Below are 12,820 nucleotides of genomic sequence, written 5' to 3' on the forward strand. Positions count from 1 at the left end.
ACTTGGAATTAGAACACCCAATTCGAACAGCACAGCTCTGTCAACACCACAACTGTGGGAGGGGAACGCGCAGGGAGGTGGGGCTGGAGTAAGTTTGGGGAAGACCCTCCACAGGAAGGCTTCCCAGCGGAGCGTGCGAACCCACGGCAGGAAGCACAGGCCAAGGCCGACTCCCGTCAGGGCCAGCTGGTACCTGTGTCCAACCCAAGCAAATTCAGTCCCAAGAGACACAGATGCCCTGGCAGAGTGAGCCAGTGAGGGAGAGGGGACTGCACGAACTGTGGGAAGAGTGAAGAGCGAAAAACTAGAGTCCCTAGGAATCACTGAAATCACTTGGCCGTGTTAGAGAGAAAACAAGAGGAGGACCCATACACACTGCTGTTCCCATCAGCAACGTCAAGCACACCTTAGCAGTTTATAAAATAGTGCTGAGCTGAGGGTGTGACAAGGTTCAATGACAAAAAGCCACAATAGAAGCTAATCTGCAGGCATTTTTATTCTACAAGTGGAGGGAGCTTGCTGCCCTCTGGTGGATTATGGATGAGAAAGCTGACACCTGCTGGGCTGCCTGGGGAGCCTCCTGGTTTATCTAGTCTTTTCTCTTTTTTTGTTATAAAAATATGGAATGCTTCACGAATATGCATGTCATATTCTTAAAGGGAGCAGTTGTGGCTCTGGAGGTCCAAGTGCTGAAAACAAGATTTCTGTATCCAGGGCAGCAACACCGCACTGCAAAGGGGGACGGGCAGCTGGTGTCTGGAAACCCCGTGCCATAAAGAAGGATGTTCCGGAAATATGTGGTCACATTTCACTTTGGCACAATTATTGTTCTACCCCTCTCTTTTCCTCCTTTTTTTTTTCATTTTAGAGAGAGGAGAGAGAGAGAGAGAAACATCGTTCCGTTGTTCCACTTATTCATGCACTCATCGGATGACCCCTGCATGGGCCCTGACCGGGTCCGAACCCACAACCCTGGCACATCAGCTCAATGCTCCAACCAACTGAGCCACTGGCCAGGGCCCAACCTTCTGTGAGGACGTTCTGAGCTTTGGCTGAGAGGTCCATGAGGAGTTTAGTTGGGGTGATAACATGCTCATAGCAGTACTATAAAACTGTTTATTTGGAGAAAATAATTCCTAGAAGAATAAAGTCACGACAGCACCTGTCAGAATAACTCCCACCCTCTTGCCATCAGAGATTCCCATTTGGGGCCATGGTCTAATTCAGAAAAGATGAGCTGAGCACAGATCAGGTCTGAACAATGCCTTACTCCCAAGGGACTACACTCCGAGGCCACAGCGTTTCTACCACCTAGAAGTTCAGGCTTCCAGATCCTTAAGCTCCAGGGAGAGGAGAGAAGGGAGAAATCTCCCCCAAGACACAAGTCTAGGGCCACAGAAGATGCTTTCCTGATACTGTTCCTCAGGGACAATCAGCTTTGCAAAGGAATAATGTTGCAGCTGGAAGAAAAAAAAGAAAAGAAACAGCGTAAGTTTGACGGCTCCATTCAGGGAGAGCAGGAGGGGAGCCCTCCTGAGCTTTTCACATACATTCTTTATCCCGTAAAGCAAATGCCCAGCGAGACCAGGGCTCCCTCCACCTCTGCACCTAGAGTCTCACTCCTGCCACAGGATTCATCATCAGTTCTATAGGTCACCGGGGAATCCCCATCATTTCCCAACCCGCCCCCACCCCAGCTTTATGTCTAACAAACATGCAATGGACACTGCCGTGTGAATGAACCAAAACAGATACTGTACCCCAGCAGTCCCTTCCCCGCCCAGCGCGTTGGGACAAGTCTAAGCCGGTGTTTCTCCCCTCTGCGGATCACTGTCACATTCAGGGGCTTCTGAAAGGAAAATGAGCTTGTTTTATGTTCAACCTCCTTAGCACTCAAAGAAATTCACGCTAAAATGCTGAGATGCTCTCTCAGTGGATAGCGTGTTGGCCTGCAGACTGGAGGGTCCCGGGTTCAATTCCGGTTTTTCACCCATCAAGTTAGCAAGGACACTTATTTTAAGCACTGGCCTGCAGTCGGTGGGTGGGGGGCGTGGCACTCTCAGGCCAGTCAGTGGGGCTGCAAATCGATACCATCCTCTTGCAGAGACACTCCCCGCCCCCCAAAAAATCTTTAAGAAGTGCATACAGCCCTAGCCAGTTTGGCTCAGTGGATAAGAGCATCAGGAGAGGATTAACAAATATCAGAATTAAAATGTGCATACAAAATACATTTTGCAAAAAAAATACAGAAGGATATATCAACAAAGTGTTCATCCCAGGACTGTTTATAAACTCAAAAACAGAAAACACCCAAAATATCCCTTAGTAAGATATGATTCGAATATAGCACAGTGAATGAGGCAGCTCTAGAATACAAAACCAAACCAAACCAACAAAGTATGAACCCATTTGAATATATTTTCTAAAGAGCATATGTACTGCTTGGTGCACACAAAGTTTTCTGGAAGGTATACCAAAACAATGTGAACAGTGGTTACTTCCCAGAGAATGGAGTCAGAGAAAACAGAGTTTACTTTTATATCTTTCTCTACCATTAAATTTTTAACAATGTGTATGTATTACTTTTTTAAAAAATATGCTTTTATTAATTTTAGAAAGAGAGGAAGGGAGAAGGGGAGAGAAACATCAATGTGAGAGGGAAACACTGACCGGCTGCCTCCCACGTGCCCCTGATCAGGGAGAGCCTATAACCCAGGAATGTGCCCTGACCAGGAATCGAACCGATGACCCCTTGGTGCATGTGACGACACTCAACCAACTGAGCCACACCAGCCAGGCTGTATGTGCTACTTTAATAAAAATTAAAACAAGATGCATCAAAATTTAAAAATTTTTTGCATCAAAGGATACTGTCAACGAAGTGAAAAAAGCAACCCTTAAAAAGGAAGAAAATCCTGACACATGTAACAACACTGAAGGACCACGAAGACATTAGGCTAAGTGCAATACACCAGTCACAACAGGACAAATATTATGATTCGGGCCATTCTAGGGTTACTGACCAAATGCCGCATACCCCTCAACTCACCCCCTCACTGTGCTGCACCACGGTGCCAATGTTTTGCAGCGACTGGAAGTTTTGGGTGTTTACGGAGCCAAACTCCACAATCTCATCATCCACTTGCAGACCCTAAAGAAAAAAAGAGATGGAAAACCAGGCTAGAGGTTAGATGTGCTTCTGGCGTCCTTTACCCTTCCATACCTAACTGAATGTCAAGGCCAAGAGCATGTTTTCTACAGGGGCCAGGACAGGCCCAAAGCGAAGAGGTCATGCAGAAGGCAGATAATTGGGCACCTCCTCCGGGGGGCTCCTACTAGGGCAGATCTAGTAGAAGGTGGGCAGGTCTGCCCAATGTCTGATAAGAGCTGGCGGTTGTGGAGGTTGAGATATGTGGGGGAAAGCCAACTGCTGCTCTCTGGGGTCCTGACCCAGGTTCGGGCAGCAGACAGACGCAGGACAGCCTGGACCTCTTGTGTTGAGGGGTCAGAACTTAGACAAGTTTGCCCTCAAATGAGCAGCCACAGGCACTAGTGTGACCTTTTCATTCTGAGCATACAAATGGTGATGCACTCATCCCTTCAACAAATATTTGCTGTGTTGTCCTAGCCAGTTTGGCTCAGTGGATAGAGCACCAGCCTGCGGATTGAAGGGTCCTGGGTTCAAGTCTGGTCCCAGGCATATACCGGGGTTGCAGGCTCGGTCCCCAGTGGGGGGCGTGCAGGAGGCAGCTGATCAATGATTCTCTCTCATCATTGATGTTTCTTTCTCTCTCCCCTCCCTTCCTCTCTGAAATCAATAAAAATATATTAAAAATATATATGTCTGCTGTGGGCCAATGACAGCACTGTCCTGGATGCGTGGATACAGCGGTGAACAGAACAGCCTCTGTGTGACAGGCCCTGACTTACCGCGACGCTGGCAGGGGAGCCGGGGCTGATGCTGTTCACTTTGGCAAAGGCCTGAGGGGGGCTGAGGCCCTCGCTCTGGCTCAGACTTCGGCTCCTGGCCTCTTCCTGGGCCTCAGCCATGTCCCGGGGCTGCTTCTCCTTGTCCCGAGCATGCAGCTGGTGCAGGGCCTCCTCCACCTGCTTCATCACCGCCTTGTGATCGTTCTGCAAGCCTGGGAGGAGGAAACCGGATCAGGGGCCAGGGACGACAGCCGAGGACACAAGACTCCTTCATTCATCCTCTGAACACTCCGTGAGCACCTCCTACATGCTCAACCTTGTACCGAAACACACGCAGATGGAGTCACAATTCAAACAGGTAACAGAAGTCAGGAAGCAGAAAATGTAGACGATAATTCCCTTCCTTAAAAATGTTTTTTATTGACTTGAGAGAGAGAGAAACATCGATCAGGTGCCTCAGTACACACCCTGACCTGGGACCGAACCCACAACCTGGGCATGCATCCTGACCCGGAATCGAACCTGCGACCTCTCGGTGCACAGGATGATGCCCAGCCAACCGAGCCACACCGGCCAGGGTGATAATTCCCTCCTAATGTGAGCTGGTGGTAGGCCACTGGCTGCCCGCCTGTGGCAGTGTGAATAAGGCCCCGCAGAGATGTCCACGTCCTAGTCCCCGGGACCTGGGACTGTGCTGCTTTACACGGCAAGAGGGACTTTGACGATGTGATTAAGTTCATGACCCTGAGAACGAGGTTATTCTGGATTATCCAGGGGGTGGGCCCAATGCAGTGGTTCCCAATGTGGGGTACGCGCCCCACAGGGGGGCAATTTGATATTTAAGGGGGGCAATTCGAGAATGAGTTATTAACAGTGAATTCTTGCATTTATTATGGTTCTAGGGCCCTCAGATACAGTATATAAATATATATTGTGACATATTTCTGCATTTCAGTTCTCTATTATATGTTTTGCAACTTTATTTGCTATTTTTTCATTTCACTTCATATTATTATTTTTTAACGATTTCTTAGTGATTTCTTCCTCGGTACTTCAACTATCCTTTTCTCTCTCTCTTTCATGGATGCCGTTCTTTGGAAGCTTGTTTAGACCAAGTTAATGGCCTTTTAGGCTTCCTCCACGTGAACAGGAGTTCACTTTTTGAATAATAAGAATTACATGTCACGGGGGGGTGGAGGGGGCAGCAGGGTTTTAGAGATGCTTAGGTGGGGCGTGGCCAAAAAAGGGTTGGGAACCCCTGGCCCAATGCCAACATGGGTCCTTTGAAGTGAAGGAGGGAGGCAAAATGGGAGAAAGCGACGTGACAGAATCGGAGTTGGAGGGATCTGTCAGCTTTGAAGATGGAAGGAGCCACGAAACAAGGGATGCGGGCGGCCTCTAGGAGCTGGAAAAGACAAGGAAACGGGCTCGCCCCTGGAGCCTCCGGAGGGAACACGCCCTGCCCGACACCTTGATCTCAGCCCAGTGACACCACGTGGAGGTCTCACCTCCCGAGCTGTGAGATAACAAGTCTGTGACGTTTTAGGCCACGAAGTCTGTAGTGATGTGTTATATGAGAACCAGAAAACAAATGCACTGCCCACCTCTGCTCTCCCTCCGTTCCTGGGTCACCATCATCAACAGCGAAACGTAATTCCTAACACATAATTGATGCGATTAGGATCGGAAGCAATATCTGACCTGGGTTTCTATTGTTATTTCAATGAAGTTTTCAGAATGAAGTGAAGCTCTTAAAAACAAACGGAAGCTATAAATACTGAACCCTGAGTTTAACCCATTCCCTGAGTTCTTATCCCTCCACGGAGACAATGAGATAATCCTGTGGAGGCAGAAGAGAGGGAAGCAGTAACATGGGTACTGGTGATCTCATTCGTGTGCCTTTAATGTCCCCCTCTGCAGGGTGGGGCCCTACGGGTCACTCACAGACGATGTTGTGCCTGGCAGTTCGAACTTGGTACAGGTCCACGTCTGAGCGGGGGTAGCCCTCGCAGTCCACCAGCGGCTCATTCATCCCAACACCTTTTAGCTGGAGGAAAGAAATGTGGATTTTTAAAAATCGCACAGGCCTGCCCGGTGTGGGTCAGTGATTGAGCATCAACCCACGAACCAGGAAGATCACAGTTGGATTCCCGGTCAGGGCACATGCCCGGGTTTAGGGCTCCATCCCCAGTGGGGAACGTGCAGGAGGCTGCTGATCAATGATTCTCTCTCATCATTAATGTTTGTATCTCTCTCTCTCCCTCTCCCTTCCTCTCTCTGAAAAATCAACAAAAACAGTAAAAAAAAAAACTTATAAAAAGACCTCTTTCCCACTCTTTTCCTCCAAAGTCATCATGAAGGCAACGGTAAGGAAAGCTGCCACCTGTGGACCACTTGGCACAGATTCGGTGTGTTACCCACGTCCTCCCACAAGTACCCTCTACGGTGGGCCCTGTTTTCTAAATGAATTTTTGAAAAACACAAGTACTGCGTGAATCATTCTCCCTTTTAGAAGTTAGAGCTGTGCAGATAAGGCTACTGACTCCTTTGAGCATGAACCCCAAGGCCAGCCTCCCCTGGCTCCTCCAACCCCTCCTCCTCCAGGCAGCTGACATCTGGCCAACAGCCTTGGAAGCTGGAGGGGAGTGAAAGCCCCGAAATGCATCCAGCTGCGGCCGAACGTGGATTCTGCTGAGTGTAAAAAAGATGTAAGAGGGCTTTCAAAGAGGCCCCCACCCAGGAAGGACACACTGGTATCACCAAGGGCCCATGAGGGACAGGAACTGGGTGGCTGGGGACAGCGAGGGAGAGAGATTTTTCATTTTACATCCTTTAGTAGCCTTTGAATTTGGACCATGAGACTGTATTCCCTTTTAACATTTTAGTCTTTTCTTTGTAAATCAGAGCATGATGTACCGAAGCAGGAAACGTGTTACACCGAAGATGATGCGGGGAGGGATTCTGCAGTCGGACAGCCTTTGATGTGATCTCAATTCTGCCACCAACAGCCTGGGTGCCTTGGCTAAGACCTTTCCCTCCTTCAGTCTCAGCTTCCTCGGTTATTAAATGGGAACGAAGGTCCTCCCCGCCCGCCTAGCATGGGAATTGATGAGTTGACCTCTGTGGGGTGCTTAGCACAGTGCCAGGAACATGCAAGGTGGGTTGAACAGCGGCCCCCAAAAGATATGTCCAAATCCTAAGCCCAGAAGCTGGGAACGTGACCTTATTTGGAAAAAGGACCTTTGCAGATGTCATTAAGTTAAGGGTCTCTGAGCTCACCCTAGATTTGGGGTGGGCCCTAAATCCAGTACCGGGCATCCATATAAGAGAAAGGAGAGAGACATCTGGGACACAGAGAGAAGGCCATGTGAAGAAAGAGGGCAGAGATGGGGTAAAACAGCTACAATCCAAGGATGGCCAGTAGCCACCAGGAACTAGGAGAGAGGCATCGAATGGACTGTCCTTCAGACCCTGCCTTCACTTTTACTTCAGACTTCATTTCTAACCTCCACAACTGTGAGAGAGTAAATTTATCTTGTTTTAAGCCACCTAGTTTGTGGTCATTTGTTATGGCGGCCCTAGGAAATGAATACACACAGTAGTAAATGATGGCTGTAGTTACCAGTGAGCACAGAGACAGTGCCCGGAACACACAGGGACTGGGTGGAGGGATTCCCTTTGCTTCTCTCTGGACACTGTTACACAGACTGTTTCCTGTTGGCAAAGGAGGGGGAGGGGGGACCCCTATAGTTCCTTAAGACAGGACTCTCTACAGATGCTGCATAAATGTCCCAGGGCTACACACCCATATCAGCCGCCTGCCTTTCCACTGGCATTCCCGAAGCAAGACCACATAAGATACTGATTTCCAAAGTGGGGACCCACACCATGGCGCCTCACACACAGGGCACTAAATAATCCTGAATTTAAAATACTAACTCCCTTTCCAAGGATCTCCAACCCTCCAATAATCAAGAAAAAGTCTCCATTTGGTGACATCACCCACAGGCCACCTGCTATCTCTGGGCCTCTTAAGTTTGTTTTTAACAGCTTTACTGACAGACCATACAATCCATCCATTTAAAGTGTATAATTCAATGGTTTTTAGAACATTTGCAGGGTTGAGCAACCATCGCCACAATCAATGTTAGGACATTTTCATCACCCTCGTTCCCATTCTCCCCTCGCCTCAGCCTCTAGCAACCATGAAGCTACTTCCTGTCTCTATGGAGTTGCCTATTCTAGACATTTCGTATAAACAGAATCATAAGACATGTGGCCTTTTTGATGAACTTCTCACTCAGCATCATGCTTTCAAGGTTCACGCACATTGTGGTATGTGTTAGTGCTTCGTCCCTTTTTATTAAATAATATCCACTCTATGGAGAGACCACATTTTATTAGCCACTCATCAGTTAATGGAGATTTGTATGGATCATCTTGATGTACATTTTTACCTTATACTTAAGGGAAGAGATTCTCATTTTTTCACATGCCATAGAACTATACTAGCAAAAGTTCCTTTTAAAATAAATTTATTTAAGTAAAAAAAAAGTGGGTCAACTTAAAGCAAAACATACAAGAAGCCCCTGGCTGGGTGGCTCAGCTGGTTGGAGCATCATCCCTTACACCAAAAGGTTGCTAGTTCAATTCCCATCTGGGGCACATGCCTGAGTTTCAGGTTCCAACCCCTGTCCGGACACACGTGGTAATGCGGGAGGCAGCCGATCAATGCTTCTCTCTCACATCAATGTTTCTCTTTTTCTCTCCCTTCCTCTCTCTAAAAATCAGTGAGAACATCCTCAGGTGAGGATGAAAAATAAAAACATAAAGAGAATAACACTACAAGAAGTATATGGGTACAGCATTGTGCTTATGGTAGACAGCAATTTAAGGTTAAGAAATTGCTGGCATAACACCCAAAAGCACAGGTTCTGGATTCAACAGGCCTGAGACCCAAATCCCACCTTGTGACTTTGAGCAAGTGACTTCCCCTTCATGACCCACCACCCTCCGGGCGTATACAGTCGGCACCCAGTAAAATGGTACCCTGGCCTCCATCCAGCACTTCACCTTACTCCCGTTACCTAAAATGCATTCCATCTGCCCTACACAGGATGTAATGAACTTATTTTCTCTGCAAATTGCTTTGTGGTTTTAAGAAAAACTATCAGTTTTGGAGCCAGGCAGACCTGGGATCGAGCTCTACCACTGCCACTTTTTAGCCACAAGACCCTAGGCAAGGGAGTACCCCACTCTGGGCCTCAGTTTCCTCTTTACGCAATAAGGGCAGTGAGCCTTAACTGTCGCTCCAAGTTCAGTCCTTTGACCTGTAGCATCAGCATCGCTAATAATTTGCCAGAAATGCAGCATCTGTTCCGGCGCGCCCTGCCCCCCATCAGGCTGGGTGAGCAAAACCCGGAACATCTGGTAGAGGTTTCAGCCCAGACTGGTGATGGCGGTGATTGCCAACCACCCGGCCAGACTTACTGGCTCTGTGACCGGAGGCAGAGGGACAGGTCTAAGCTAAGCAAACGCCTCCGTTTCCTCATCCCTAAAATGGGCGAAATAACAGAGCTAACGTCAAAGGGTTGCCGCGAGGATGCAATGAGCTCACCGAAGGAACGAAAGCACGTGAAACCACGCCCAGCACAGGGTAAGGGCTCCACAGACGCTGGCTAGGATTCCCCCAGTTTAGTTCTCAGCGTTAGGAGCCTCTCTCCGCCGACAGAGGCCGCAGTTGCGGCGCCGTGGGCCTCCCAGTCCCGCGGGTCGGGGGGTGGGGCCGAGTCCGTCAGCGTCGGGACGCCCCCGGGAGCCCCGAACCCACACTCACGCTCTCCAATACGCCATAATTGGCCTTGATCTGCGCTTCGATCTCCTCCTTGCGCCGTATCAGCTCCTGGACATCGCTGACCGTCACCGCGCTGGCCTGCGGGGAGCCCCCGCCCGACCCGCCTTCCTTCTCCGACATCTTGGACCTCCAGCCAGGCTCCTGGACACCCGGCTTCCGGTCGCGGACTCCCGAGGAGACTTGGGCTACGGCTCCGCCCGCAGGCCAAAACACCACGGTCGGCCCGTCCGCGAGCGCTGGGAGGAGCTAGGGACGCGGTCTCGCCGGTGGGCGGGGTCACCTGAAGCCACACCCTGCTGGAACCGGCGGTCTCGGGGTGCCTCCACGTGCCGCAGTGTGCGGAGGAATGGTTCCCTGTACCCCACAGCTGGGGACAAGGCCAGTTAGTTTCTTTTCCTAGTTGACTATTTTAAAAATTGATTTTTAGAGAGAGGAAGGGAGACGCATAAAGAGATAGAAACATCAATGAGAAATATCGTCCATCTGCTGCCTCCTGCACGCCCCCTACTGGGGTTCGAGCCCACAACCCAGGTTTGTGCCCGGACCAGGAATCCAACCGTGACCTCCTAGTTCCTGGGCCCACACTGAACCAGGAGCCACACCTGCGGGGCTAGCTGACCCATTTTCCGTCCTCATTCATTCAACTAACATTTATGGAGCGCCTACTGTGTGTATTGTGAGAGCACTGTGCGTGGTGCTCAGATCCAGCTCTTCACATCTACGCGTGCTGGAGGGTTTACAAAACATTCTTAATTCTATCCCTCATTTTTTCCAAAGCCTACAAGGTTGTGTTCAAATCCAGGGCTCTTGCCACTTACTGCAATGTAGTGATCGTGACTAAATCACTTCACTTCTCTGAGCCTCAGTTTTCTCATCTGTGTATTAGTTTCATATCAACAGAAATCCATCTCATGGAGGTGACATTTTGCCAACAAGTATTTATTGAATGCCTCCTTTGTGTCATACTTTGTCCTGGGTGCTGGATGGGTAAAGAACTGAGTGCTGGGCCCAGTGCCTGTCAGATATTAGATCTCTATAAATTTTGGTAAAAAATAGTATTGATGGTAATAATATTAATACTAATAATCTATCAAATAGTTACAATGTGCCAGACACTGTTTTAAGTGCCTTTCATATAAACAACCTCTTGAAACCAGGATTGTCATTACCCTCACTTGACAGCCAACAACACCATCTCAATAAACAACTTACCCAAGTAGCCCATCTACACTGGAAAGGACACACCGTCACTTATGTAGTATTCAAACATGTTTACCTGAATTCAGTCATGGCAAACAAACACTCAAATCCTAACCGAGGAACATTCTTCAGAACAACCGGCCTGAACTCTTCCAAAAGGTCAGCCTTGTGAAATACACCTGCGTGCCAGGCAATCTCCTAGATGAAAGAGATGCAAGTTCCTGATTGGACCCTGGTTCTCCTCAATAATGGAAGCTCTAAAGGATGTTCTTGGGACAATTGAGGAAATTTGAATATGAACTTTATATTACACGAGAGACCCGGTGCATGAAATTCGTGCATGGGTAGGGTCCCTAGGCCTGGCTGGTGATCAGGGCCTTCCGGCTGGCGGCTGGCTGGGGGCCTTCCTTCGGCACCGCCCCCTGGTGGTGAGCACACATCATAGTGTGCAATCGAACTCCTGAGGGGACACTTTGCATATTAGCCTTTTATATATATAGGTTACAGTGTATCGATGTTAAATGCCCTCAGTAAGACAATGGTATTGTGATTATGTAAAAGAAGCTTCTATTCAAAGCAAATGAATACTGAAGTATTTAGAGGTATGGTGTCATGATTTCTGCAACAAATTTGTAAGTGGTTCAGGATAAAGAGCTATATATATATATATCCACACACATATCTCAAAAGAGATAGAGAGGGGAGGGAAGGAGGAAGAGAGACAGGGGGGTAACATATAACAATAGGTAAATCTAGGTGAAGGGTATATGGAAACTATCTTGCAACTCTTCTGAGGTTTGAAATTTTTCACCTATGCAGTCTGAAACCAGGGCAATTGTTTAAGTCACCACCTTATGCTGTTATTGTCAATATTGTTGGCATTATAATAAGCCTAGATCCTGTCCCTTCTCCTGCCTTTATAGCTCTCAAAGCCACCCATCGCCTCCAGCTCTACTCTCATCCCACCACCCCAATACTTTCCCAGATTGCAGCGAGCTCAGCTTCTAGGTAGCCCCTTCCACCCATTCTCGGCACAGCAGCCAGAATAACCCACCAAACAGAGACACGGTCACTCTGCTATTGAAACGCTTTCCATGCCTTTCCAGCGCCCTTCTTTTGTCTTCCAAGACCTTTCTGACGCCTACTTGCCTTTTGGACCCCCCCCCCACACACACACACACACCACCCTCAACACACACACACACACACACACACAGACAACTTAGGTTCTAGCCACACTGAGCTTCTAGAAGTTTCTGGCACATATATTGCTTCATCTCTTTCAGGATCTTAGCACCTGTTCCTCCCTTCTCTAGGGCCTCATCTCAGGCCGGGCTGATGTCAGCTCCTCCTTTAAGATCCAGCACAAACATGACCTCCCCTGGGAATCGTTCCCCAACCTGCCCAACGCTGGGCTGCTTGCTGCACTCTCCACCTGGTTCTGTAATGCAGGTGCTTCTCTGTGTGTCTGCCCACTGAGGACTCAAAGGATGCTGGCTGAGGCTTATCTTTAAATGTTGGGCTGAGCCAGCGTTTCACAGGATTCCAACGGACAGGCTAAGAGAACAGTCCTTGCTCTTTCCCCATTCCAGCTGTTCCGGGGTTCATCTTACCTGCAGGGAGGGGGGGACAGATCACCCACCTAAGCCTTTGTTTCACAAACTGCCAAGATCTCAAAGAACTGATGTTTGCTTCTTCCAAACACCCTTATTTTGCTCATTTCCATTTCAGAACTAGACGGAGGCCAAGAGACCCAGAATTGGGAAAGGGTCAGGAAGCTAGAGCCACCCCAGGGAGACCTGGTCAGTTGTAATTCATACTGCCTGCCTTCAGGGC

General features: G+C 48.8%; 1 protein-coding gene across 1 annotated transcript; it reads right to left on the reverse strand.

Moving 5' to 3' along the window:
• Window positions 1-1,098: 1,098 nt before the first annotated feature.
• Window positions 1,099-10,032, reverse strand: PSMD9 (proteasome 26S subunit, non-ATPase 9). Its single transcript, XM_006768896.2, has 6 exons — window positions 9,767-10,032; window positions 5,875-5,977; window positions 3,931-4,142; window positions 3,050-3,151; window positions 1,761-1,849; window positions 1,099-1,460 (listed from the first exon to the last, which is right to left on the reverse strand). The coding sequence occupies exons 1-6, from the start codon at window positions 9,902-9,904 to the stop codon at window positions 1,433-1,435; spliced, it is 672 nt and encodes a 223-aa protein (XP_006768959.1). The 5' UTR covers window positions 9,905-10,032; the 3' UTR covers window positions 1,099-1,432.
• Between the last annotated feature and the right edge of the window lie 2,788 nt (window positions 10,033-12,820).

The sequence above is a fragment of the Myotis davidii genome, unplaced genomic scaffold (assembly GCF_000327345.1).
Source record: "Myotis davidii unplaced genomic scaffold, ASM32734v1 scaffold223, whole genome shotgun sequence".
NCBI classification, from domain to species: Eukaryota; Metazoa; Chordata; class Mammalia; order Chiroptera; family Vespertilionidae; genus Myotis; species Myotis davidii.

Excerpts from the sequence above, each read along its gene's own strand:
- PSMD9 (XM_006768896.2), bottom strand. The coding sequence starts at position 9,904 with ATGTCGGAGAAGGAAGGCGGGTCGGGCGGGGGCTCCCCGCAGGCCAGC. Across the intron at positions 4,143-5,874 it reads TGCCAGGCACAACATCGTCT|GCTTGCAGAACGATCACAAG; the intron begins GTGAGTGACCCG and ends TCCTCCTCCCAG. Across the intron at positions 1,850-3,049 it reads TGGTGCAGCACAGTGAGGGG|AAGCCCCTGAATGTGACAGT; the intron begins GTGAGTTGAGGG and ends TTTTCCTTTCAG.